This window comes from Colletotrichum acutatum, assembly GCF_030867785.1.
Source record: "Colletotrichum acutatum strain CBS 112980 chromosome Unknown BDZ83scaffold_71, whole genome shotgun sequence".
In the NCBI taxonomy this organism is placed as follows: domain Eukaryota; kingdom Fungi; phylum Ascomycota; class Sordariomycetes; order Glomerellales; family Glomerellaceae; genus Colletotrichum; species Colletotrichum acutatum.
Window position 1 is genome coordinate 74973 of NW_026849065.1, and position 25815 is coordinate 100787.

The 25815-nt window shown below is 53.6% G+C and overlaps 8 protein-coding genes and 1 non-coding gene across 9 annotated transcripts; 6 read left to right on the forward strand and 3 right to left on the reverse strand.

Moving 5' to 3' along the window:
* Positions 1–4741: 4741 nt before the first annotated feature.
* On the forward strand, positions 4742–8410 carry BDZ83DRAFT_581846 (folliculin-interacting protein N-terminus-domain-containing protein; the record flags this gene model as incomplete). Its single annotated transcript, XM_060505498.1, has 1 exon — positions 4742–8410. One exon carries the CDS (start codon positions 4742–4744, stop codon positions 8408–8410), a length of 3669 nt encoding a protein of 1222 aa, XP_060363055.1.
* A 1247-nt stretch (positions 8411–9657) lies between these two features.
* On the reverse strand, positions 9658–15399 carry BDZ83DRAFT_581777 (AT hook domain-containing protein; the record flags this gene model as incomplete). Its single annotated transcript, XM_060505487.1, has 3 exons — positions 9658–14944; positions 14998–15187; positions 15246–15399. The coding sequence occupies 3 exons, from the start codon at positions 15397–15399 to the stop codon at positions 9658–9660; spliced, it is 5631 nt and encodes a 1876-aa protein (XP_060363056.1).
* A 674-nt stretch (positions 15400–16073) lies between these two features.
* On the forward strand, positions 16074–16525 carry BDZ83DRAFT_653440 (transcription factor S-II; the record flags this gene model as incomplete). Its single annotated transcript, XM_060510615.1, has 2 exons — positions 16074–16188; positions 16260–16525. 2 exons carry the CDS (start codon positions 16074–16076, stop codon positions 16523–16525), a joined length of 381 nt encoding a protein of 126 aa, XP_060363057.1.
* On the reverse strand, positions 16472–18080 carry BDZ83DRAFT_627458 (deoxyhypusine hydroxylase). Its single transcript, XM_060508633.1, has 2 exons — positions 17286–18080; positions 16472–17199 (listed from the first exon to the last, which is right to left on the reverse strand). Exons 1-2 carry the CDS (start codon positions 18065–18067, stop codon positions 16689–16691), a joined length of 1293 nt encoding a protein of 430 aa, XP_060363058.1. The 5' UTR covers positions 18068–18080; the 3' UTR covers positions 16472–16688.
* Positions 18081–18277: 197 nt separating this feature from the next.
* Positions 18278–18361, forward strand: BDZ83DRAFT_t185. The gene has a single exon. It is a non-coding gene; the product is annotated as a tRNA-Gln (tRNA).
* Positions 18362–18560: 199 nt separating this feature from the next.
* BDZ83DRAFT_627460 (P-loop containing nucleoside triphosphate hydrolase protein) lies at positions 18561–20104 on the forward strand. The gene has a single exon (XM_060508634.1). The coding sequence runs from the start codon at positions 18976–18978 to the stop codon at positions 20011–20013; it is 1038 nt and encodes a 345-aa protein (XP_060363059.1). The 5' UTR covers positions 18561–18975; the 3' UTR covers positions 20014–20104.
* Positions 20105–20297: 193 nt separating this feature from the next.
* On the reverse strand, positions 20298–21002 carry BDZ83DRAFT_720999 (GMF family protein; the record flags this gene model as incomplete). The annotated part of the gene is made up of 4 exons (XM_060512334.1): positions 20298–20486; positions 20575–20708; positions 20817–20919; positions 21000–21002. The coding sequence occupies 4 exons, from the start codon at positions 21000–21002 to the stop codon at positions 20298–20300; spliced, it is 429 nt and encodes a 142-aa protein (XP_060363060.1).
* Positions 21003–21754: 752 nt separating this feature from the next.
* Positions 21755–23853, forward strand: BDZ83DRAFT_407024 (molybdenum cofactor synthesis domain-containing protein). Its single transcript, XM_060502886.1, has 8 exons — positions 21755–22410; positions 22495–22503; positions 22586–22630; positions 22689–22783; positions 22840–22857; positions 22917–23209; positions 23267–23483; positions 23589–23853. The coding sequence occupies exons 1-8, from the start codon at positions 22210–22212 to the stop codon at positions 23704–23706; spliced, it is 996 nt and encodes a 331-aa protein (XP_060363061.1). The 5' UTR covers positions 21755–22209; the 3' UTR covers positions 23707–23853.
* A 554-nt stretch (positions 23854–24407) lies between these two features.
* Positions 24408–25207, forward strand: BDZ83DRAFT_653445 (uncharacterized protein; the record flags this gene model as incomplete). The annotated part of the gene is made up of 2 exons (XM_060510616.1): positions 24408–24783; positions 25101–25207. 2 exons carry the CDS (start codon positions 24408–24410, stop codon positions 25205–25207), a joined length of 483 nt encoding a protein of 160 aa, XP_060363062.1.
* Between the last annotated feature and the right edge of the window lie 608 nt (positions 25208–25815).

Consider the following 25815-nt stretch of genomic DNA (forward strand, 5'->3'; position numbering starts at 1 on the left):
GTCGGGAACAGGACCCTTTTGCCAGCGACTGATGTAACTTGGGGAATACCTATCTATCAGCGCAGCAGGGGTATGCTAGGTCCCGCTGGCTGTTCGTGGTGGGTACCCGTAGGAGAGTGACAAGCAGGCAGAAGATTTACGCCTTGTTGCTAGGGAGGCGTGAGCGCAGAGATTGGGGGAGGATCAACGAGGTCCTTCGGGGTCGGCTCCGAGAACGAGTTGCTGGCGAGTGAGTACTGGCATGTAATTCGTCGAGTGACCTGAGGTTGTAGGTTAGACTCTATGCCCTGTTTCTACCAACTCTGACCGTCGTGGGAAGTTTGTGAGACGAGGTATCGCAAGGAGCCCGTCTCTTTGACGTAGTCAGTGCCCAAGTGAAGTTGAACTTGGTTGTGTATGTCTGAAGTTGGGCTGTACCATGGAACAAGATGATGAATGCTCCCTCGGTGGCCTCAAATGACCGGGGGAAGAGGCACGGACAAGACGACGGGCGCAAGAGAATGACAAGCGAAGCGAGAATAGCCCAACATGATCCAAGTTGATTGACACCAGCGTCGAGGTCTTGAGGGAATAAACTTGAGCCAGGGACAGATGAATGCTGATGCTGGTTCGGAGAGTTACGGTCAGCAGTAATGATGGTTGTTGTCGTCGTCTTGGAGAGCAGGGTCGCCAATGATGCTCTTTTGTTGACGAGAGTGAAACCTCGAGGTAGGATTAATGCAAGGGGTAGCCGATGGAAACAGACAGGGCTGACGAGGCAGAGAGGAAAAGACTGGTGCGCAAGAGAAAGACAAATTCGACGTGGGATATCGGAGACATTCAGAATGGTACGTACTGCGTAGGTGTTGCCGTATGGACAGGAGAAGAAGTCACGGAGACAATGGAAACTCGGAGGAAGGAAGGAAGGAAGGAAGGAAGGGGTCGCATAGAGATGGAATTAGAAGACAGCGGATTGGATGACGGCAGGCACAGCCGAAGATATTTGGGGCTTTTTGGACCACCCGTGACCCGGGATGCTCGATGCAATTTACCACTTGAACGGGACAGCACCTAACCTGTCACCTGTGTCTTGAGGCCATGGTACTTGAGGCGCAATAGAATAACATGGAGCAAGAACATGGACAAGGCGCATTGCCGCCTGTGTGTGTTGTGTTGTGTTGTGTTGGTCACCGCCTGTTGTTGTTTTGGATACCTAGAATCGGCATGGTGAAGTATCGTGGTATCCTAGGGATGAGTGTACTAAGAGAGGAGAGGGACGAAAATACAGTAGAAGATGGGGAAGTGAGGGAAGAGAGATCACGAGACACCAGTTCGCCCCAAATTCAGGGTCCTCGAGTCACAGAACATGGGAACATGGGGTGCGAGTGTCAAATGGAGGCTAATTACCCCGCTGTTGTCCAGAGCGGTCGAGCCAGCTTCTACATTTGAGTCTAGGGAATTAATTGCAGGAGACTTGAGAATCGCTGATTTGGACGAGTCGGTTGAGACATTACCTAAGGGGACCATTCCCCTACCGGGTTGACCCCGGCTTGTTACACGTTTTCCTCCTTCTTTTTCTCTTCTTTTCGTCTTTTGGTTTTTGTTTTTAATCTCAACTCTGCTCTGTTCTCACGCTCTCTTTAACGACCCCGTGGTACGACTACTGACCTTCTCTTATCCCAATCAGCAAGCATCATCTTTTCCTAATTCGCCTCCCCGAGTCCACTGTGTTGCTCAAATGCTACCCGGTTTTAGAGGGGCAGAGAGACGTCAAGTAGACGCGGCGCTAAAGCAGAGATGCAGTAGTGGACGAGGCAACACGCGCAAGTGGCCTACGGAGTACGCAGTACCTATATGAAAAGATACGTACCTCGGATAGTACTGGATGCAGAGTGGACGCAGTGTGGGCAGTGGGCGGGTTTTCATGCAGTCGATGCACGGCAGAGCAAGGGCTATTTTGTTCACCGCATTTTTGGAGATGCATCGAAAGCCCAATTACACAGCATCGGCAGGCGGCAGGGCATCCTCTTCTTGCCCCCCTACCTAAATGTATCTTAGACTAAGGTAAGGTAGTTTTACCCCATGTTGCTATGCCTTGCTGTCGTCGCTGCCTGTGTCAGCTCTCGGGAAAAGACATTGCGAGATGGGAGGCGGAAAGAAGGAGGGATCTTCAAGACGCCCAACGACAAGCCATGCACCATGAGGTTTTGGCGGGAATACATGAGATGATGTGGCTGCCGCCGCCGCCTCTGCCGTTGCCGTTACTCTTGCCGTTGCCATAGCCGCTGACCAAGCCTGACAGAGTCAGAAGTCAGACATGCATCATCTCGCCGTTCAAAATGTGCCTCGAGCTAAGGTACACAAGAAGGGCAAGGCCAGGTACCTCCACCACCTAAAGGCTAAGGTAGGTAAGGCGAGGTATTCTCGGGATGTGCGAGCCAAGGTACCTTAGTACGTACCCGCCGTGCCACATTACTTACATGCCTCTTTCCAAGTTTCTCCGAAGAATACCTGCGAAGGTACAGGAGGGAAGGAAGTCAGAGGTCAAGAGTCAAGGATGGAAAGACCGAGATACTACCTTGCTACCGGAACGAAAGACGGCGAGGAAAGTGACGATGAGGCGGGAGGAATGAAATCGGCAACAACGAGTACGTATTCGGATAGATACTTGATACTTGACCCAAAGTATCGTCCACTTACATAAGGCACGGTTGCCCACTGCACAGTAATCCATATGCTATTACCAGTTGCAGGGCTCGCAGGGCTAGGCCGCCAAAGGGCAGATGGGAAAAAAGAGAGCACGATCCAGTGCTCCATTCCAGCTCCACTACCCAAAGATAACCCACCTCAAAAGGTCCCAGTCGTTGGGCCGTCGTTGTGGGCGTCGTGAGCGTGGCGTGGAGCGGGCATCGGGGATGAACCGTGAAGACCAGGTTCCTCTCACTTGCGTATGGAGACTGGAGTACGGACTACTGTCAGGCTTGAGGTACCTTACCTTAAGGTAAGGTATAGAGAGAGATGGAAGAAGAAGAGACTTGATACTCCAACGAGTACGTACCCCACAGCTGCCGCTCCACCCACGATTGCGGCACTTCCGTCCCTCTCCTCTGCCCAGTGCCATGTGCCCGCAGTCACAGCTACTGCTCTGCTCTCTACCTTACTCTCTCCTCCTCTCTCTTGTTGCTTGTGCATCTGCATCTTCTCCCTACCAAAACACCACCACCATCATCATCATCAACGCTCGAGTCCTTCGTCACAAACACCATGGACGCAGCACCATTGACCTGACTGCACACCCCCTTCCCGGGCCATGTCCATGTCAATCTCTCTGCCGTGAGGTACCGACGCTGAGATTCCGGAAACCTTACCACCCTCTCCCGCACCCTCATCCTCGCCGCCCTCACCACCACCACCATCATCCAAGTACCTACCAACATCCAATACCACCACCACAACGGAGCAATTCGCACTTCATCCGCCCTCGGCCTATCCCTTCCCCCCTCTCGACGCACCGCTTGCACTTGCGGCTTGTGGCCTAACTTCGTTTCTTCTGCCTGTTGACCAGGCTTTCCCGTCCTCGACACATCAACTAATCCCCGCCAAGCTAAACCCGCCCTCTCTCTTTACCACGTCGGACACCACACATCTGAAATCGACATTCCGCCCACCTCCGACACTGCCAATCCTCCACCACTAATTACCACAAGTCCACAAGTACACAACCCTTCCTTCGCATTACTTCATACCGACCTCGTCCACTTTCCGACTTCCACGACGCCAATCCCGACACTATTCCGTCCAATCCAAATATCACCACCACCGTCCTCGCTCCCACGCTTCAACACGACTGCACTCACTCACTGCAACATCCAGCTGTTGCCACAGCACACTCTCTCCCCACCCCGCATTCGACGGAAACCAGGACCCTTTCAACGAATATTACAGATCACTTCTGTCGCCTTCGTTGCTCATCGCCAAAGTACGAGACCACCTCCAGTCGGCACCGCTCACCTCAGATACCGACTTCTCAAACCAACCCCCCGGCCCATCTTGATCCGCCACTCCAATCGCCGCCTCCTTTGTCCCGACCATCTGGTTCCCTTTGACTGCGTCACATCCAACACATACTGCTCCTTCCGCCTTCGACTCAACTTTTTTCACATCCCGAATCTCTATCGTGCCTTTGCGCCAGCATTCCTCGATCACCATCAACGCCGCCCAAACGCGCTCGCTCCCCCGCCCGCGACTTCGACGTAGGGTTCCTCTCGCGACCTTTTACAACCCTCATCCCCGCAATCCAAATCGGAGCGGCAGCCGCCCAAAGAAAAAAGAAAAAAAAAAGAAGACTCCAATTCTGCTCGCGTGCGTGCGTCTCACAGACACAAAGAGCCTGCATCGCAACACTTAAGCCACTTCCGATTTGCTCAACCTTGAACGAACGCCGTCGACTCATCGCCATTAAACTTCGGCCCCCGGCTACCTAGACCTCTCCAACTCCTGCGCACCCCTCAACTCTGTTGCACCCAGCCCGCCTCTAACCACCATATGCCGACTTTCGATTGAGCCTCACCCTCCACCATCACGGTTCATCGCGTTGCTCACCCTCAATCACATGGAATTCCTTTCAGAAGCAATGCATTTCCATCTCATCTATCAAAATCGTGTGCTTCGCTGAAAAAATGGCACACTCCCCCAATTTCTAATCAACAAGAGTCCAGCAGTCCGTCGTCCTTCGAATAGTTTCCCACCCATCTCACCCACGATGTTAGGGATGCTCTTCGGCACGTCCAGTGCTACAGGTGCTTCTGCCTCATCACAATCAAATAACAACTACAACAACACCACTCACAATGAGGCTCCAATGTCTCTCGAATCCAGGCAGGAGGATATCCATACCCGGAACCTCTTGTTCCCCGACACCGATGCCTTGTACCAACACCCAAACGAGAACCTCTTCCCCTTGGGCTCCGGTCTTCCCATGGCATCCCTCGCAGGTGCCTTCGACTATGACGGAGACGTCGACCTTGACACACGTCATGTCCGCATGCTCATCATGCAAGATGCCGTTGCCTCCTTCCCAGCGCAACTGCTTTTCGACAGCCATCCAGCTCCTCCAAAACCGCCTTCCATGACCACAGGAGACCGTCCACCAACTGGTATGGGAACTGTGCAGGACTCATACAGGGGCCCAACTTCGCCGCGAAAGAGCAGTCTGAACCAGTCATCACGGCCTCTGGTGATTCAGCCGGACAGCCCCCAACCCCGCCAAGGAGCGTTCGATCGCAGGGCCTCAATGCAAGGCCGAACTCAATCTCAAGCTGAGACGGACCTCCAGCGCGCACGAAGAGAGTACGCCGACGAAATCCATGCCTTTGCAGGCTCCGTATTTGGAAATTCGGAATTAATGGCCTACAAGGGAACTTCAACAAAGGTCCATATCGTCCCTACCGAAACCCGTCCTGAATATGGCGGCTCCTATCTTGGTGACGGCCGCGGCTCTATAGGTCGGTCGAGCATGCGGTCCAGCAGGCTAGCACAGTCTTACACATCGGACAACGTTTCGCCTCTGCAACCGCAACAATCCTTCACTTCGTCTGCACCAAATACACGGAGTCTTCCGGAAAGGAGGAAGATTCTCATTACCCGATTATTCCCTGTACTCTTGCCTAGCGATGACGAGGCACAGAGTGACACGCCTTTGAGCCGATTTTCAGATCACAACACTGGCTTCCCGTTTCCGCAGTCTGCCGAAGACGCAAACGCCTCCAAGAAGAAGAAGTTGCAGCCCAAACAAAAACGTACACCAATGTATGCAGTTGTATTGGTGGTCCAGCTCCCCCCCAGTACTGCGCAGATGGTGCCTCCCTCCACCATTCGGTCAACTTATCGTGGTGCCAGCTCCTATACAGAGCAGGACTCCTTCCCATCCTCCATGAGCTCGGCCCGTCGTTCAGGATGGAACATGTCTGGATCCAACTTCCCCATTGACTCCATGGATTCCAGTTGCTCGACAGATGTTGACGATAGGATGGACACAGTTACTCAACACTGGGATATTATTATGCGAACTTTGACGCACCTCCAAGGGGTAGTTGCTACTACGCTTGGTGTGCTGCTAAAACAAGCAGACATCTCTTCGCCGGACCCATATCCTCCCTCGGCATCTTCGTACGCCAGCAGAGGTCCATCCATGGGTGGAAGAAGAAGCGACGAACCTCACTTTGTCAAGCCTCCCAAGACTAACGCAAAAGTCATAGCTCTACAGCCTCACTGCTTACAGAACGATAACACGATTGTGCAAGAGGCTGATGCTGCCAGGATTCGAGTTGTGACGGGCTTGAGCGCCCAGCGGGTTATCACAGCGCAGGGGAGATGGGGTATCTGGCGGGACGAAGCTAGGTGGATGGCAAGAAAGGCTGGCGAGAAAGAACATGGCTTCTTTTTCTTCAACCTCTTGACTGGCTTTCTTGCCACGCACACCGATTGGCTAAACGCCATGAGCCCGGCATGGTACCGCAGAAAGCACTATCAGCAACAAAAGGCCAAAGGCGAGGATGATCTATCGCTCCCAGCACGAACCATCATCATCTCGTCAGACAAGATGATGGCAAGACGTCTCATCTTCCTCCTTTCTGCCTTTTTGCCATCCCACCAGCACCTTTCTTCCACCAGAGCCCACCGACCGAGTACTTCAACCTCTTTTGGAGCTTTCTCCCAATCGCCACCTTCGCTGATTATCCCAATTCTCCGGGAAGAGTCATTGCGGCGCAAGATCAACCGACGGACAGGGCCAAGGAGAGTCTCGCATTCCCGTACTGTTAGCCAAAGTACACGAGCCTCCGGTGTTCCACCTCAGCTTGCCCACTTGAGTATGGAGAGCAATCATGAGAGACGCGTTTCGGACGCTGCCTCAATCCGATCAAACTTGCCCATCCCTGGAAACGATCAGGTCAGTCGGAAAAGTAGTGCAGCAACGACGACCACAATCACCCCAGAGACGACAATTCCACACTTTGCAACTGCTCAAAGGTTCGAGACCCGACGAAGTCTAAGACCTGGTAGCAGTGGCAGTGTTGCCGCTGATGACCTCAAAAGGACACTGAAGCGTGGTGAAAGCTCGGGTCACGTCAGCTCGGCGAGTACAGATTCTCGCATGTCGGGCTCGCGTTGGGGTAGTGTTATTAGCACGCTGTGGAACGGAAAGAGGAGGGATTCGACAGGCTTGACCACTCCTAGCCAACCCTACAGCAGCAACCCTACATCCCCCACCAAATCAGGACCGGGAGGACGTCGAGATAGGTTGGCAGAAATGGTGAGGGAAGTCGGCCCTGAAGGGTACCGCCGAACAGACGATCGCATTCACAAGACCGAAAGCAATGGCAACGGGCCTACAACCCCGCGGGGTTTCGATGATCAGGCTGTCGAAGATGCTCCTGAGAGGGTCTCCTTCCCTGAGCGAGTTCCTGATCCCAGCGGCGACTTCCGTTCTCCCGTCAAAACGTCAATCAATGCGGAGGACGGGGTCATAGACGTTGATATCCCTTTCCCTGACTACATCACCTCTTTCGAAACCGCGGTCAGCTCACCGTCGAGCAGCGGCTATCTATCTACGCCGGGCATTGGCAACGGTTTGGAGGGCTTTGAGCAGTTTTCCCGCATTACTATCGACGGGGATTCGCCGATGAATGTTGCCGGCTTCCTCCAGCGATATCATCAGGACTTCATCCTTCAGGCGGTTCCTCCCCAGGATACCCTCATGGAAGACATCAAGAGGTCTATGCGCGCCGAGCCGACCCCTTTCATCACGCAACCCTTCTACTCTGCCGAGCAGCCCGCCGATCGATGGGTTGACGTTAGCAGCGCTCTAATTGCAGACACGACGACGCATACGATCAAGCGAATTCGATACCGCCGACTCATCAGACCGAAACCATTCACAGATAGGTCAGCACCTCTCGGATCTGCGGGTTCGAGCGCCTATGGCAATGCTCCTATGACGCCGTCTATACTTCCCTACGAAATGCAGCTGGACGACGAGTTCATCGAAGAGCCCATTGCAAGCCTCGACGAGGTGCTCATTGACGCCGTCGAGAGAGTCATTGCGCAGAGCAACGAAGTGAGCAAACAGAGCTCATCGAATTCGTCCCGGTCAACGAGCAAGCGACGAGATCGCAGCAATAGTGAAGCATCGGTCTCCGTGGATTCTCGTCACACCACCCGCATGCCGGTCCCGTCTCAAGAAGTGCCTCGGGACCAATGCAAGACGGTTGTCTTATCCGCTCTCGATGAGATTATTCGTGATGTCATTGGGGAACGAGACCATGACACGCCTGATGCTACCGTCCACGCGGTAGACAGAGATCGAGAAAGCACTCTCAAAGAGGCTGTTCGGGTCTGGCTCGAGGCTGTTGACCCAAGCGAGCAAGACTGAACCATACCAAACCAAAGCAGGACTCCTGCAACTACCAACAACAAGCTGCAATTTGCGGCGTTCATGATGTTATGATATCTAGCAGACAAGATTGGTCTGCTAGTCCATGTATCACCACCAACCACCATAAGTTTCCTTGGTTCGCAGAAAGACATATAAACTGAGTTGATACCCCAAGCGAGAAAGCCACGGCCACTTCTCGAGAAAGACACCTGCACCGGCGTGGCAGGGTGCGACGATGCGCAGGAGGCATAATCGGCATAGGAAGGCAAGGACAACATTCGGGTTTCCGATTGGCGTTTAGGAAGGCATAGGTACTAGACGGATGGGGTCTTTTACCACTTTGTTTAGAGCGAGGGGAACAGGCGTGACGGGTAGTCACGCCAGGGCAGTTTTCAATTTTCCATCCAAGGTCAAGGAAACTTACCCGGATAGCTAGGAGCGTATACGAATGAATAGGGGAACGGGATCCATTTCCTGGCAAGTCTTGACCGCATCTGTGAAATGAAAGTCATTGTGAGATCAGGGACACGGCGTAGCTAGACAAGGTAAGCAAGCAAGGTTTCTGGTCACCAGCGATTGCTGTACTATGCAGCTGTAAACCCCGCATCGTATTTCAAGAGCACACATCGTTCACCATGGCTACTCAATACGACCTTGTTGGTTGGTATTTATTGACGTTGTATCTCAAGGAACTTGCAATCCCTCACTAGGCGGGGGAAAGAAAGGGAGGTATCATCTTGTAGCAAAAAAGGCAGCATGAAAAGAAAATCGAGTGGTAAAAATAAACCTGGGCATCCCCAAAATCGCCCCCCATTCAAAGAGAAACAAGACGCGCAGAGGCACATCTTTCCCCAAAAGCCTCCCACGTTCTCTTTTTTTCCTCATTTCCCGCTCGTCGTCAAGACACAAAAACTGAAACGCCCCTGATTTTTTGTAGTACCCGGCCCCCTCTCCTCCATACCTCCCGAGGTAAGGCCAAACACCTTCTCAAATGTAGTGGAACGAACGGCAAGACCAGAAGAATTTGCAACATGCCTCGACCTGTGATCGTCTTGCTGTTCTTCATGCGACCCCTCCTTAACCCATTCATGCCGTTATATGTATGCGAATCGAAGATGATGTACATGTAAAATCGGAGAGAAAATCATGCTCGTTGCTACCCATCTATAGCAGTGGTCGCATGCGTAGTGTTCGATGAAAAGCATGGCTGCTTTTAGTGACGCAGCAAGATTGTGTATGGGCACTCAGGCAAAGTCCATGTCGTCAAAGTCGCCCTCTGCATCGTCCTCGACAACTTCCACCGGATTTTTGCGAGGTCGTCCGCGAGGTCTCGGTCGGGAGGTAGAGCGCGCGCGTTTCTTGCGACCACCAGCAAGTGCGCCAGCTTTGCGCTTGCGGCCTCTTCCGTCACCGGTGGGGCCATCGTCTTCACCCTCACTAGGAGTTTCGGCTTCTTCGCCGTCCATATCGTCCTCATCGACAACCTTGAACTCCTTGTCAACGTTCATTAGTTCCACGAATGCCTTGCATTTCTGTATGGTAGATTCCTGTGTTGAAAGACCGTTCACATGCGAGTTGACTTCCTCCCAGAACTTGTCTCCAGTGACACCTTGCACCTTTGTAGGTGCTTTGCTGAGGTCCTTTGCTGCCATCTTGGTCTTGGTCTCTCGTTTGCTACCCAAGCCGTAGAGACGCCGCAGATAAGTTCTTGCCTCCCAGAGACAGAGAAGAATAATAGATCCGGAAGTGAGTTGCCGAAGCCTCTTGGGAGGAATGTTGAGCTGAGGTTGTTGCGGCAGCTGTTGCTCGCCATTGGCTTGCGGGTCCTCCGGCTTATCGAGGTCCATGCGCATATTGAAGATTTCCGACTCAATGACGTGCGCCATGCTGGATCCAGTTGATGAGAACATCTTTTCCATCGCATGCACCGTGACTAGCACTTCTCCAACGGTAACATAGTCGAAGAATGCAAGATTCTCGATCATGAAGCGGGAGAACTCGACATGAGCAGGCAATTGCTTGGATACATCGAGCTTCGAAGAGTCGAAATCAACTTGGCCCACAAGTTTCTCTAGGAACTTTTGTCGGTTCTTTGACTTGCTCACTTTCAGCACCTCCATCAGGAGATGAAGCTTGGACTGGAAAGGATTCGTCGTGGCGCCACGAGTATCACCCACGATATCTCGCTGGTATTCGTAGGCTGCTTGGATAGCTCTCGCATACTCGCGTTCAATGACGGTTTCGTGTTTCTCATGGAGCGCCCGATGTTCCATGAATGCGACCTCGGATATCTTGGTCATTGATGACGTTTCGAGGGTGATCAAAGTCACTCCCGTTTCTTTGGGATGCACAAGACCTTGTCGATTAATGCTGCCAAGTACCTCTACTGCGAGGAATGCGTGCTCATCTTGCGACGACAGAGCGATACGAGTGACCTCCTTGAGGAAGCGTTGGGTAGTTGCACTCGCCACATCGTCGAAGCTTGTTCCACCCATTACTGTCAGCTCGCGCTTCTTGTCGGTGTCGGCGCCGGCGGCAGCAGCGGCAGTCGCAGCCTCTGACCGCTTTTCTTCGGTGAGGAGGAATTCCTTGAAGGACCGGAGGATAGTACTCTCGAGTGCCGGAACCTTGGCTTCGAAAACTTGTTGAAACTTGGTGTACACGTTCGGTGAGACGTAATTTCGGGGATGTGCCTGGCAGATGAGACCGATGGCGTCGAGGGCGTGCTTCCGGGCCTCCATGGGCTGTGACGCATCTGCCCAAGGCGATAGGTTGTCGACCATAAGCTTTGCCACAGATTTGCCAGAGTACTTGGGGAAGATCTTGAGGAAGACAGCAAGCTCGGAGTCCAAATCGCAATGCTTGCCGACCATTCCGACAATGATCGAATATCTGGCAAACTTCATGAGTTTGGTGGCGTCCATCTGTGTGTTGCGCATGCTGGCAACTCCGCGCAAACTAGAAGCACCTAGATGGGCTAGCTTATCGCGATTGTCCAAGAGAGTTGCAATGATCCATAGACATGCGACGACATCATCCAGGAGGTTCTTGTTGAGTCTGCCAACAGAGTTCTGAAGCTGTTCTCTCACTTCTCGAAGGAAGTCAGCATACTTTGCAGAGAGTTGCGGCAAGATCTGGCGATAGATGATTGTGACGGCTTTAAAGACAGCTAGGTCATCAGCACCACTGATGCTAGCGAGATGGGGTTTCAGCAGCCTGATCTCCTCAAACGTAAAAAGCTTGGGGTCTGCCTTCGCGAAGATTTGCAATACTTGCAATGCATCTCTTCCAGAAGGGATGTTGGGATCGTCGGAATCAAGATTATCGATGAGCTCAAACATCTTCTCAACCAGCTTCATGCTGACGCCAAAGGGACCATTGTGAGACTTGTTCTGACCGCCCAGGATGGACTGAAGAACCTTATCGAGGACTGCACCAACATTACCAGACTTGACTGTCTGAATCATGAGAGCAACGTGGTCGGTGAGGGATGTTTTGAAGGCTGCTGTGTCGTCGACCTGGTAGAATGGAGCGAACCAGACCTCCTCAATCATCTGGCGAGCAAGCTCTCGAACGCCTTCGTCGGGGTCTTGCACACGATGAAGCAAGCCATTGGCAATAGAGCTGCGGATCTCCCTGCTTTGGTTGCGAAGGTAAATATCTTTGGCCAGTTTCATTGCCCTCTTCCTTACGCCGATGCCGGAGTCGATAAATCTTTCAATGATTCGTTCCGCCATCTTGTCTTCTAGTCTCGGACGCAGGCCAATGCACTTGCCCATCAAGCCAATTGCCGAGTCGCGTACCTGAGGGGACGAATCACTTGAGCAGTTGATGATCAAATGAACCACCACGGAGTCTCCGTCCAGGATGGCCGGATCTGTCTCCAAGAGCTGATTAATACTCTTGAGACTCTTGCTGCGGACGGTGGCCTGGTCACTAGCCATGGCATTGAGCAGAACATTGAGCATTGCTCTGAAGTGTTCGCAGAATGGTGAACGGAGAAGGATGATGGAGTATGCCAATTTTGCGTGGTTGTTGTTGACGTCTTTGAAAGTGTATTCGTTAGAAAGCCATCGACGATCCTCAATCATCATTCTGAGGCGGAAGGCAAGTCGTCCAAACTCGTGGTTCAGCGAGTCGTTGGTCTCTTGCAAGGCCTCATAGCCGGAGAAGATCCTCTGGGCCCAATCTGCAATCAGGAAGGAAATTGCGCCTTGTAAATGGGGGTCATCGCCACACCGTTGCTGGAGGTGTTCAAGAGTTGTTCGGAATGGTCCCGACCACGAAACGTCGTGTTCAATTCGACTTTTCTGCTCCAGCGCGGAAGTTGCCAGCTCAGACAGGTACCGCGACAGCTCGTTAGAATCGCTTCCGTCCATGGAGTAAGTTACCTTGCGAACATGTGAGCGGAGTTTGGAGACTGCAGCACTCATGACGCCAAGAAGTTCGAGGGCCATGTTCTTCGCAGGCGCGGCAGTCCTATCTCCCTCCCAAAGCTTCATCATGTAAAATGTCATCTGCCGGAGAATGAGCTCAGCAGAGGGCCAGTCAGGTGAGTCGAGACATTCCGTGAAGTCTTCAACGAAAAGATCAAGGAGGTTGCGGTATGGAGTGTCGCCGGACTTTGTAGACTTCAGAGCCCGGTTGACCATAAAGTTGACCACGTAATTGGCATTGTGTGTCGAGCCTTCAGTCAAAGGTAATGCCACAACCTTGAGCTCCTCCAGGGCGAGCACATGTTGTGAGGCACCTGCATCCTCCGACTTGACAGTAGCAGCCACCGTCTGCTTCGTAGGCTGGGCCAACTCATCCTCATCCGGATCTTCTTCTTGCATCATGGCTAGCCGACTGCGCGTGCCCTTCTCATCAACCTTGCCAGAGCTGGCCTGGACAAGGCGCATGATGAGCGCCGATACGGGCTGGATGCTACCGCCATTGGAGAGGCGAAATTGGCGAGCACTTTGTTTTCCAACCGGAAGCTTTTCCAATGATGTGAGGATGTCGTCAAAGATGCCACGGCGCTGGTCGGGTTTGGCGAGGAAAATCTGGCAAAGCATCTCCATTGCAACCAAACGAATGCCATCAAATCGCTGTACACCAACGACAGAATCTTTCTCTAGATAGGCATTGTCGACGAAAAGCAGGCTCGATGCGGCGAATTCTAGCATGCCAAGAGCAGTGTCCGAAAGCTCTATGCTTGTGACGAGTTTGGCGAGCAGCGCGAACAGCTTCTGGCAGTTCGTGAGAATCGGGCCAATCGCCTTTTTGTGAGGTTGTAACAGCTTAAATAGCGCAGATGTCGGGCCGCTGCCCCTCATCTCGACCACGGGAATGACGATACCCTCAACAACCCCCTTGAAGACATCTGTCGACTTTTGAATAATCTCCTCGGAATAGATCTGCTTCTCTTCCCTGCCACCACACATTATGCGTAGACATGTGCGCGCAGTCTTCAGGCCCATCTCAATCTCTGGAAGCTGATTCAGCCAACCAGAGACTTCGGACTCGCCCCAAGATTCCTCAATTCGATAATCGAGATTGAGGGTATGCGCCAGGCCCGGCTCGCTCAGCTTCTGAAGGTACTGAAGTTCTTCGATAGGCGCATCGCCGTAACTGCCTAAATCGATGGACTTCTGGATGGCGGTCTGTAGCTTCTGCTGCGTGGCCCCCGTCAAGACAGCTTCATTGTCAGGGTTCAGGGTAGCAACCTGTTCGTAACCAGGTTCGTTTCCGAGCACATTTCTAGTGGCATCGAGTACGCTCTTGATTAGTCGCTCAAGGTCCTGGAGGGCTGCTTCCGCCCGTTGCTTCTGGTTGAGGTTGGTGCTGATATCATCCTGTCGGCTTTGATAGGCACCGTCCTGTCTTCGCATGGACAAACCCGTTGGCTCATCAGGAGAGTCTGGAGCCGCCATTTCAAGATATTCATCCTTATTGAATCCAGGAGCGCGAGGCAACTCTATTGCAAACTTCGTCTTCTGAGCTTCAGCGGCTGAAGGTGGTCCTTGTGTAGTGGAGGGCGTCAAAGGCTGCGTAGGGGTCGCTTGAACGGGGACAGGCTGTATAGGGACCGGCAACGCCGAAGACTGAGGTTGAGTAGGCGTCAGCTGCTTCGGAGCAATCTGGCTTGGGGTGACAACTCTCGTGACGTCGGATGGGTTGACTGTAGCTGGCTGTGGAGCGGATTGATCGGGGACCTCCACATATGCGCTAGGGTCGAATTTCTTGGACGGGATCGCTACTTCGAAGCGGAAGTTGTTTCCATGATGAGTTTCTGCACTTGCTGATGGACGCTTCGGCGGCGGCGGAGCAGATTTGGGTGTCGACGGAGGTTGTGGCTGCGGCTGTTGTGCAAGCTGGCCGTTGGCGGAGGCTGAGGCAGTGGTCGATGTTCCCGGAGGCTTGACGAATGTGGGAGCCCTATCGAACACCATCTTCGCCACCGGGGAGAGACCAGCACTCAGACTCTGGTACGATCCAGCTGGACTATTCGCCATGTTCGGGTTCGCTTTGGAGACAGTCTTGAACTTGCTGCAAAACACAGATATTAGACATTGACCGACGGGGGTATAGGCTCAACTCACAAGTAGGTCCGTTGATTGGGCTTCAAATCGTGAAGTACGTGATCGACCGCATATTTCAGGTGCTTCATGCCATGGTTGTGATTTTGTCCCGTTGCTTCCTTGTTTAGACTGTCGAATTCCTGACTGCTGAACATTTGCGAGATGCTGGAAGCAAGCGAACCAGAGCCAAGTGTTGGATCGGGGATGAGATCTGAACCAAGTCAATTAGAGACGATCGACCACGTATTCAAACAAAGACAGCCACCAACCTGAGGTAAAGGGAATGACGGAGGTTTGAGGAGAGTAAGGCAGGGCCTCAGACAGCGTAAACGGTCGCGCCATCGGACGTTGTTCTGCAGCTTGCGGCTGCATATAGCCACCATTGGGTGGACCGTTCTGGACGGTCCCCTGGCTGTTGACCATTTTTTCTGTCTCCTCGGACCTAATCCGGGCCTCAAGACATGTTATTTCGTGAGGAGAACGGAGATTCGAAGCCACTGGCGAAGCTGATCGGCAAGGGTGTCGGACGTGGAAACGCGCAGCGGAGGAAGAATCGTTTGTCGGTCGAGGAGGTTGCGAACGAATGAGACTAGAGGTCAGGCCAAAGAGGAAGACGCCTGTCGCATAGTCCCGAGCCGAAAATTCGCAAATAGGGAAGAACGATCTCTTGCGATCGGGCGTCGTCGTTGTCGTCGTGGATGTGATGAGAAGGTCGGAAGGTTGCGACAGCCTCGCGTGGAAGGACCCTTGTCCAGTCGCGTGGTCCGTGCAGAAGCTTTAGGCGGCAGGAGCGGCCAACCAGTGGCCAGTTGTTCCGTTCTTTCCTGTTTCCCCTGGCACTTTCCAAGGTTCTTTGTCTTGCGCACCTCGCAGTCTGCAGCAAGCCTAAGTTGTGATTACATAATACGCACCAGAGTGGAGACGGGCGACGAGACAATCGATTAGATCAAAGATAACGATAAGGAGGTAGCAATGGTCCGAAATTCTTCGCAGAAATATTTTGTCGGTCTCTTTCTGCCGCGATACTCCGTCGATCACCACACACACCGAACACCCGAAGACACTCGATACCAGCACACGCCGATCCCACTGCAGCCATGTCCGCCATTGGAACCCTTGTCTTTTGCACCGATTGCGGTAACCTTCTGCCAGCGTCAATGGGCACGGAGAAGAACACCCTCACTTGCGACTGCTGCGGTGCCGACAACAAGGGTAGGCTCATCGCCGCTGGCGTACTTACTGACTATGCTGTGCAAGACTCTAAACTAACAAGGTCGATGCAGACACTGGTGCCAAGACGATTACTACACAGACCAAGCCTTCCGACTTCCCTTCCCAACTCAGACAGAAGCTCCAGTCCAATGTTCAGACCGTCGACAGAAACAACGTCAACACCGAGGCCACGATCAGGGAGACATGCCCCAAGTGCGGCGCGGAGGAGGTCCGCTTCACCGCCGTGCAGCTTCGTAGTGCAGATGAAGGCAGCACCATCTTCTTCACCTGCGAATGCGGTTTCAAGTATGCCAATGCCTCCTTTCATTCCGACTGAGCTAGCTATTTCCCACTTTATACTAACCGACTTATTTTCCAGATGGTCTCATAACAACTGAAATGCACTAAACTTTTTGCCCGTCGCTTTTAAGTACCTAATACCACCCGAATATTTACCTGCCCGACCCAACTTTCCCAAAACCAAAAAGACCACTTCGTGTTCAAGCAGCCGCCTTGGCCGCCTCGGGAATCAACGCATACTCCGTCTGGCCGCTTGACTCGAATTCGGCCATGTCCAGCGCCACGATGACGCTCTCGCGCACAACCTTCTCCTTGTCGTGCAGGAACTTGAGCAGCGTCGCCTCAACGCCCTCCTCGTCACCCAGGCTGCCCAGCGCCTCGGCGGCCTCGTGCCGCACCATGCTGGCCTCCTCAGTGTTGCTGAGCGCCTCGGTCAGCGCGGGGATGGAGGCCGGGTGCGACAGCTGGCCAAAGACGAAGGCGATCTCGTGGCGGAACAGGGCGGAGGAGTCGGCGAGGCCCTTGGCGAGGGCCAGCACCGCGGGGACGGCGGTCGGCAGGTCGGGCGGCGACGCGAGGTCGCGCAGGGCGAACATGGCGCGGTAGCGCAGGAAAAGGGGCAGGTTGGAATCCATGAGAGTCTTCTCAAGCTCTGGCACGGTGCGCTGCGACTCTTCCATGGGAGGCGCGGGGTCTACGGACGTGAAGTCGCTGTGAAAGCACGAGGGCATAGGCGTTAGCATAGTTAATTAAGATACCCCCCCTTCTTGCCTCCATGGCAGCAATGCGAGCCTTACCTCTTGCGCAACTTTTCCAGCTTTCTCTGCTCAGAGTTCTCCCACTCGAGACGGTCGATGGCGATCTCGCACGTCTCAACAATGCAAATGTCCTCGCCCTTGCGATCCCTGTACTCCCTCAGGATGTCCAGCTGGCTAGCGTCGCCAAGCGCACCCAGGGCCTCGGCAGCCTCGTGGCGGCACATGGGGTCCTCCTGGAGATCGGTCAGGACATTGCGCAGGTAGGGGACGGCAACGAGGTTAGCCGTCTGGCCGAGGCAGTAGGCGAGCTCGTGCTTGAGCAGGGCCGAGGGGGAGGCGAAGCCGGCGGCGATGGCCTCGATGGCGGCCTCGCTGTCGGCGCCCTTGCTGTTGCAGGCGACGTGCTTGAGGGAGAAGAGGGCGCGGAATCGAATGGGGAGAGGGGTCGTCTCGGAGGTGAGCGTCTTGCGCAGCTCGGCGATGGTCTGGGACTGGTCGGCAGCGGCGATGGCCTCGAGGGTCTCGCGCGTCTCGGGGAGGTCGGCGGAGGGGGACATTGTTGCGTTTTCTTTTTGTGGTGTGCGTAAATGGAGAGGGGTATCTTTCGTTCTAGAGGCTGAAAGAAAAGTGACAACAATGCCGTCAATGAAAGTTTGTGGTGACTCAAAGTGAGGCTTGAATGGAGAGGAAAAAAGAAGAAGGGCGTGGGCCGATGGTATACTAGGAGGGCGGAATGGACTAAGACTTACCTCCGAGGGGTGGTCTCTTGCCCGTCGGATCTGATAAAGTCGGGCTGGCTGTAGAAATTTTGCGAGGGGCATAGCGGGGTGATTGGCACCCGATAAGATCTGCCCCTCACTGAAATGAGAACCCTGCAGCCCCGTCCACAGCTGCATTTCCTGCAGAACACAGGCACTTCAGCTGAGAGTGCTTCTCGCCGTACGTAATCTTACGGGTCTTGTAGTCCACTCCGACTTCAATCATAGCCTGTTCTTCCGCAACCCTCCTTCAGAAGCCAAACAGTTCTGATTGGTCTATTAGTCTAGTTGGTTAGGACGTCGGATTCTGATTCTCAGAACCTTCCGTAGGCCCAGGTTCGAATCCTGGATGGACCTCATCTTTTGCCAAAATCACCTATGAAGTGTTTCTATCTCGTTGCATGCATGCAATGCTTTTTTGATGACATTCTGTGTCTTTTGGCTTCCATCCAGAGCAACTATCCGTCTTGCAAAGCTTAACTTTTGGTTACATCAGCAAAGTTGGTGTTGGATAGTGACTCTATTAAGTGGGGTTCCAACCGCAGCGGACTTTCAAGGCGGCATTGCCACCACTGACAGCAACTCATTTTGTCAACCGCTCTTCATCTAAGATACCTCATACTTCAACCTACATACAACTTGCAGTGAACTCTGGCCTCCCCAAGCAGCAAACGACGTAAAACCCACTTGTCAGTATTTTCCATATAACTTTGAAACTTTTGACGAGTTCCGATTTTGACTGTCGCCACAGGACCGCTTTGCAGTCCAGCTTATCAATCAACTTCACCTCACTTGGCCTCACCCCGTCGCCGGTCCCGGACCCAGACCACCTTAACACAACTCAACCATCTCATTTACACGCCTCCAGCTTTCACCATAACCGATAGGATCTGACCGCACATTACTCGCAATCCCGTCCTCTCATTCAAATCAACACTCTTCTCACAGGAACCCAGCGCGCAACTCCAAAGATGGCCCCCTCCCTGGAGGCGGACCCCGACTCAGCGGTCCAAGACGTCCTTGCCAACCCCCTCAAACAGAAACCTTCCCTCGTCGCCCCAGAACCAGAACACTGCCCGGGTCCAGAATCCGCCGCCGCCGGCACGGCAGACTCCTGCGCCGGCTGCCCCAACAAGGAAATCTGCGCCGCCACCGCCGTCAAAGGCCCGGACCCGGACATACCCATCATCGCCTCCCGCCTCTCCGGCATCGCCCACAAGATCCTCGTCCTCTCGGGCAAGGGCGGCGTCGGCAAGTCCACCTTCACCACCCTCCTCGCCCACGCCTTCGCCACGAACCCGGACAGCGCCGTCGGCGTCATGGACACGGACATATGCGGGCCCTCCATCCCCAAGATGCTCGGCGTCGAGGCCGAGACGATCCACGTCTCGGGCGCGGGCTGGTCGCCCGTCTGGGTCCTCGATAATTTGGGCGTCATGTCCATCCAGTTCATGCTGCCCGACCGCGACGCGGCCATCATCTGGCGCGGCGCCAAGAAGAACGGCCTCATCAAGCAGTTCCTCAAGGACGTGGAATGGGGCCCCCTCGACTTCCTCCTCGTCGATACGCCCCCGGGAACCTCGGACGAGCACCTCAGCGTGAACACGTTTCTCCGCGACAGCGGCATCGACGGCGCCGTCGTCGTCACCACCCCGCAGGAGGTCTCCCTCCTCGACGTCCGCAAGGAGATTGACTTCTGCCGCAAGGCGGGCATCCGCGTCCTCGGCCTCGCGGAGAACATGGCGGGCTTCGTGTGCCCCAAGTGCACGAACCAGAGCGAGATCTTCCGCGCAACGACGGGCGGCGGGCGGGCGCTGGCTGAAGAGATGGGGGTGCCGTTTTTGGGGAGCGTGCCGCTGGACCCGCGGATCGGGATGGCGTGCGACTATGGCGAGAGCTTCTTTGATAGTTTCCCCGACAGCCCTGCATGTTTGGCGTTCAAGGAGGTGGTGAGGAATGTGAGCAAGGAGATGGGGCTGAATGAGAAGGATGTGTTGCCGGAGGATTAAATGGAGAAGATATTGCTCTCCTGATCATGATTTAGACGCTACTCAACGAAAGGAATAACAAGAGATATCCATCAACATTTTACGTAGAAGCTGTATCGGCAAAGCACTTGTATTATGTACGCGAAATGCTGCATACTACCGTCCTGTTCTTCATGAACGGGGCCAAGCCTGTGGTCCCCTCTCCCTCGACTGTCTATGTAGATGCTTACTCCCCGCCTTGCAAAAGTTCATGCCTCATATCGTCTCTTCTCTTTTTCCTTTTCTCCAGACTCATATTGCCACTTTTACTCAGCGCCCAACTTCTCCGGTATCTCCTCCAGATCCTCAGCCTCCCGGATGTCAATCACGCGAATGACCTCGCTCGTATTCCGCATCAGCTCCTTGGCGCCGGCGTAGAGCATCCGTATCTCGCTGTTGCAGGTGGTGGGGAGGTAGTAGATCAGGACGTACGGCACCGACAGGCGGCCGGAGGCCTGAAGCGAAGTAAGTTGTTAGCCATCAAATTCTTCCCCATTTCTCCTCCTCATCCTAGGTAGATATCTAAATGAATCCTGAACATACCAGTGTAAGAGGGTAGCTCAGCAGGATGAAGCGCGGGCTATGATCCGGGAGGTCGTCGCTAATTTCCTCGAGGGACTTGTACACGACCTTGTCGTCGTCTTGCTTAATCTCGTGCGTGTTCTTATCGATGTAGTCTAATGAATTAGCATAAAGGTGAGCATCTAGGTTAGATACGCTTTGGTCCCGGCGCACAAGGGTATCTAGTCGGGGCCCAGTGTTTGACATAAACGAGACATACATACAAATGACAGCTTGAGCACTGCTAGACCGCGAAGTTCCGAGACGGAACTTGCGCAGGTGGTCCTTTGTCTCCTGGGAGAAGGTGTAAAGCCGCGATTCGGAGGCCTAATGGTGCAAATGCAGCCAGTCAGTCTTGGGTATTCTAGTGACAGCTGCGCTTGCGACAGGAAAGCTTGCTCACGTACCATGGCTGTCTTCGAGGAGGGGTTGGCCAGAGAGGGGCACTATCAAGTCTTATCTTGTTCGAAATATGCAATGGAGAGAAGAGCGCAACGAGGACTCGAAAGCCCAGAGAATCAAAAGCTGTCGTTTACACAAGATGTAACGATATCTCCAAGGGTTCTTGAGGTTTCTTGGTAAGTTAAGGTAAGGTAGGGTAGCTTTTTGTTGTCGCCAGCACTATGGAAACCGTCAGGCCGAAAGTCAAGCCACCCCTCCCCCGCCTCCGACGGAGTTGAGACCAGCGCAACGAAAGCCCCGCGCGCCATTTGGGCGGGGCCCCACCCCAGTGACCTCACCTACCGTCCCGCCGGACGGGAGCTTTTCAAGTAGTCCAGTCCTTCCGATTATTTGCCGATGTAAGCCATGCACTTCTTATATATATATAAGTACCTAAGGTACCTGAACTTGGGTTGGTCAGATTCAGCCTGTCTATTCTTCAACTGGTAACATTATCACTGCCGACTTTCTTTTCAATACTGCTATTTTAGGATTAGCGGAAAGTATTCAAGTCTTTGACTGTTCAAGCGATTTACAAATCGCTGAAATATGTCAATGGAAAAAAGACCAAGCATATTGCAGTGAGAGCTGGGAGTGGGATAAATGTCTGGGCTTTTACTTCGTCTCCGATTGATCGCCTCAAAGATCAATAGAAACGGTCCAAGGGATAAGAATCAGTCACAGCAGAAACGATAGATTTCCGGAGCCTACCTTACTCATCATCATACCAACAATGAGATAAGCCAGTCACGTGATCTCGTCCACTGCAGCACCGTCCTCCGCTCGCCCCCGAACCGGAGCTCGGAGCCTCCAAAGGAGCTCCCGCATCTCAATATTTGATTCGTGCCTTCTGACGCCTTACTCTCGATTCCGCACTCCTCCTCCTGCCCCGGCCCGTACCCAAAGAGAGACCCTGCATCGCTCTCTTCCGCCCACTCTAATCAGCCCATGGCCCCATTGCCGTAAACCTTGCCGTTCGTCGTGACCTTTCCTCTCTACTTTTGCCGAAAACCTTCGTTTTCTTTTCAACATATGACATCATCGATTTTTGTGAGACGAAAATCGACCTAGTCCGAAATTGAGATCGGTAGACAGAGTTGAGGCACACACATTTGCACCTCTCTCTACGCATCCCGTATAGACACACCGCATCACGTCGGGGGTCGTTGTTTTCTCATGTTCGCGCGACTCACCCAGCTGTCTCGGCATCTCCCCTCGGCCCAATCGATTACACAAGCCGTCAAGCCCGCCGCTTTCCCAGTCTCCTCCGGCTTCGCCCGTAACAGCAGGATCATGGTTTCGGCAGACGAACGCAACACCCGCACGATTCACACGGCGGCGTGTCTCATTATCGGAGATGAAGTTCTCGGCGGAAAGGTGAGGAGATGCCTCAACATCGAACCACTTGGGGTCACGTATATTAGATCGCATGAATGGCTAACATCTTATCGTAATTCGTAGACTGTTGATGTGAGTAAACGGCACTCTGATAGGCCATCTAGACTGTCAAGTAGGCTTGTAGTGACCAACTCGTATTAATCGATCATCATAGACAAACTCGGCTTACATGGCCAAGTGGTGCTTCTCTTTGGGCATTGTAAGTTCTAGTTGTGCAATGAGTGCTGCCAAGAAGTACGAGCTAATCCCAAAGACAGAACTTGAAGAGAGTCGAGGTGATTGAAGACGACGAGAGCGAAATCGTCGAAGCCGTCAGGCGCATGAGCGATCGTTACGACTTTGTGGTAACCAGGTGCGTTCCCTCCAATCTCAATGGCACCAAGACCGCAGCTAACATGATATTTCCAGCGGCGGAATCGGCCCAACGTAAGAAGCATGGGGTTCGAACCAATCCTTGAAGCTTGATAGTTGACTGTTTGTGATAGACACGACGACATCACCTACCAGTCAATAGCAAAGGCCTTTGACCTGCCCCTCGTCTTGAACCAGGAAGCCTTTGAAAAGATGAAGAAGCTCTCCAAGCCGCATCCGGGCCAGCCAAACTTCGACTGGGACGTCGACTCGCCCGCCCTGCAGGCGAAGCTGCGCATGGTCATCCTCCCCACCGACGAGAAGCGCGACCCCAAGAAGCAGTTCGTCTTCCCCCACGAGGACCTCTGGGTGCCGGTCAACGTCGTCAACGGCAACATCCACATCTTGCCGGGCGTCCCGCGACTTTGTAGGTTCATCTTTCTGCCCGGATATGGTTCTGATCTAACGCGTTGCTGGGGAACAGTTGAGAAGCTCCTCGATGGGCTGAAGCCAGGCATCGTGCCCCGGCTCACCGATCCCGAGGGCAAGGGTCTCTGCCGCGTGCTCATCTCTACTCCGCTCCCGGAGAGCGCCGTCGCCGGGTACCTGACGCAGCTCGCGGCCAAGGTCGAGCCCAAGGGCGTCAAGGTCGGCAGCTACCCTCGGTGGGGTCAGAACGGTACAGTGACGCTAGTTGGAAGGTAAGTCATCAAACTGCGCAGAAACGTGCTCAAAGTTGATAGCTGTGGATATTTTCATCACCACAAAGTTCAAACTCGGATGGCTGACTTTTTCTTCGGCTACAGGGACCAGGCTTATATTGAGAGCATCGTGGCCGAGGTTGTCCAAGGAGTCGAAGGTAAGCGTGTAAACGCGGAGGGTGAGGATGATACCCAGGGCGAAGCAGGGAAAGATCTCGAATAATGGTTAGCAAAGCCTAAAACTCAAATCAGATAGGAATCAACCCCCACGATCCCGAAGGAAGTGGCTCCGTTGCGGCAATAGCAATCTTGTTCGGGATATCCGGTTGTAACTCTATCATCTGGAGTATAAAGTGTTTGCGGATCAATTCTAGGATGGTGTGCTTTCCGATACTGGAGCAGCCAACAGCGATTTGACCAGCGTGATATCGGTTTTCTGTGAAAAGTATTCAACCATCCCAGTGTCTTTCCAATGGGATACGTTGCCAACCCGTCAACATCATCAACGAACTATGAATGATGTGTTTGAGCTGTCGAACACACTCTTCAAGAGGACTTCACGATCTGACTTGTGGAGGCGCGGAGACCGCACTCGGGCACATGGTGGAGCCCTTTCAATGGGCCCAATTTGAGACAATGGCAGAGCTCTCAGTAGAGATGTCGCGCGAATACATGACCTGATTCGCAGACACACACAAGTCGTTGCGTGTACATAATCAATCCCATCACTTCGGCCGCGAGCCCGCGACCAACAGCCAAACCGTGATGCGAGGCGAATGCAGCTAGAGAGTATTGCTGAATTGCAGGCATCCTAACGCGAACAATCAAAGAGATCGTTGTTGGACCCATGTCGGACGGAGACGATGGCGGATTGCACTGCTGCAGGCCAGGGGTGGATCGAAATGATCCTCCAGGGCTTCTAGAATGACAAGCTTCTGTTACAGCTGTTCAACACACCACGGGCCTGCAGTTCTCGAATTGCTAATTACTGCGTATGATGGCGGCCCGCGAGCGAGATATGCCAGCACGGTTACCTACCGATTCGAGACTGGCTCCGTTTCGCCAGGAGATGAGCTGTGGATTGGGGCCCCGGTGCTATCTCTGACGGTGCTCGACAACGTTTGGCTACACCTCCGTCTCGTGACGGCACAATGGGGCCGTCGCTCGCGGATCCTTATCGACGACTCTTCTTCTTCCCCATGGCTGAGGAAACCTCTTGAGACTTCCAGCAACCACTTCGGCCACGCTATGCCTGTTGCATCGAGTCAGCCGAATGTCAAGACTCGAGAATCGATGGAAGGTCAGTTCATGCTCCACAAAAGCATGTCTGCGACTACAACCCAGTCGTCGCATTGTCGCCCTCCGGACATGGAGTGGCCATCCATTCAGTGGCCTGTCCGGAACTTCATCTATCCATGTCGTGTCACACTGTGCAACTGACCGAGCTTGGGATGGGTTCTCTAAAAATCTCGTGGAAATCAAATCGGTTTGGTATGTCCAAGGTGAAGCACGGTCCAAGAAGAGACCATTGCTGGACAAGATAGCCTCGCGCGGATGAAAGCACGACACGGGACTATCGCCGCTGCCTCCTGTTTAATGGCCTCATGGAGGCGATAGTGCAAGGTACTCCTGACCAGTGCTGTGCTTATCCGCCTTTCCACCCTGGCGGCCATGCTTGCAGAGGCCAAGCTTCTAGAAACCAACGTGAACCCTCGCTCGCTTGAACTCCTTTTGGACACTGGCAGGACTGGTATGGCAACATGGAAATTTTTGGCTGCGCCTAAACCCGGGGTATTGGTAGTCTGCTATTCTGGGGTATCCCGAATGTGGATTAGATACTGATACTGATGGCCACCGAGCATCTCTCTAGTTGTCTGAGCAGGTATGCGCCGTGAAAAGAATATTGTTCGAAGCGCTTCAGCATGCGATAATGGCGGATTCGACCAGCAGATCAAAGTGGCATGACTTGCAACTTTGCTTCGGCAGGTGGCTGTACATCCAACAACCCAGACTTCAGAGTGCCAGAATCCCAAGATGCAGAGAAACATGGCCCGAGAACGCCCCAGCTGCCTCCACTCGAAAGCATGGAACCATGCGGAGGGACGAAGAAAAAAACGATCTGAGCGCAACGTCGCCAGACATCAACCAAGTTGATGGTGGTGTTTGTGGGAAGATGATCGGCGCTGTCTTGCCAAGTTGCTGGTCGAGCCATGCAAGCTCGGGCGGCGCAGGAACCATTATGAGTTTGGGCCGGTGCGAATACCGCGACTACTCATGCGCTATGGCCTTCAAGCGTTACCGGTGAACGAATCAAAGCTGCCTTGCGCCAGAG

Coding starts and splice junctions, on each gene's coding strand:
- BDZ83DRAFT_627458 (XM_060508633.1), bottom strand. CDS start 18,067: ATGCCCCTCGCAAAATTTCTACAGCCAGCCCGACTTTATCAGATCCGA. Junction 17,200..17,285: donor CTGGAAAAGTTGCGCAAGAG/GTAAGGCTCGCA, acceptor GTGCTTTCACAG/CGACTTCACGTCCGTAGACC.
- BDZ83DRAFT_627460 (XM_060508634.1), top strand. CDS start 18,976: ATGGCCCCCTCCCTGGAGGCGGACCCCGACTCAGCGGTCCAAGACGTC.
- BDZ83DRAFT_407024 (XM_060502886.1), top strand. CDS start 22,210: ATGTTCGCGCGACTCACCCAGCTGTCTCGGCATCTCCCCTCGGCCCAA. Junction 22,631..22,688: donor GGTGCTTCTCTTTGGGCATT/GTAAGTTCTAGT, acceptor TCCCAAAGACAG/AACTTGAAGAGAGTCGAGGT. Junction 23,210..23,266: donor GCCGGGCGTCCCGCGACTTT/GTAGGTTCATCT, acceptor GCTGGGGAACAG/TTGAGAAGCTCCTCGATGGG.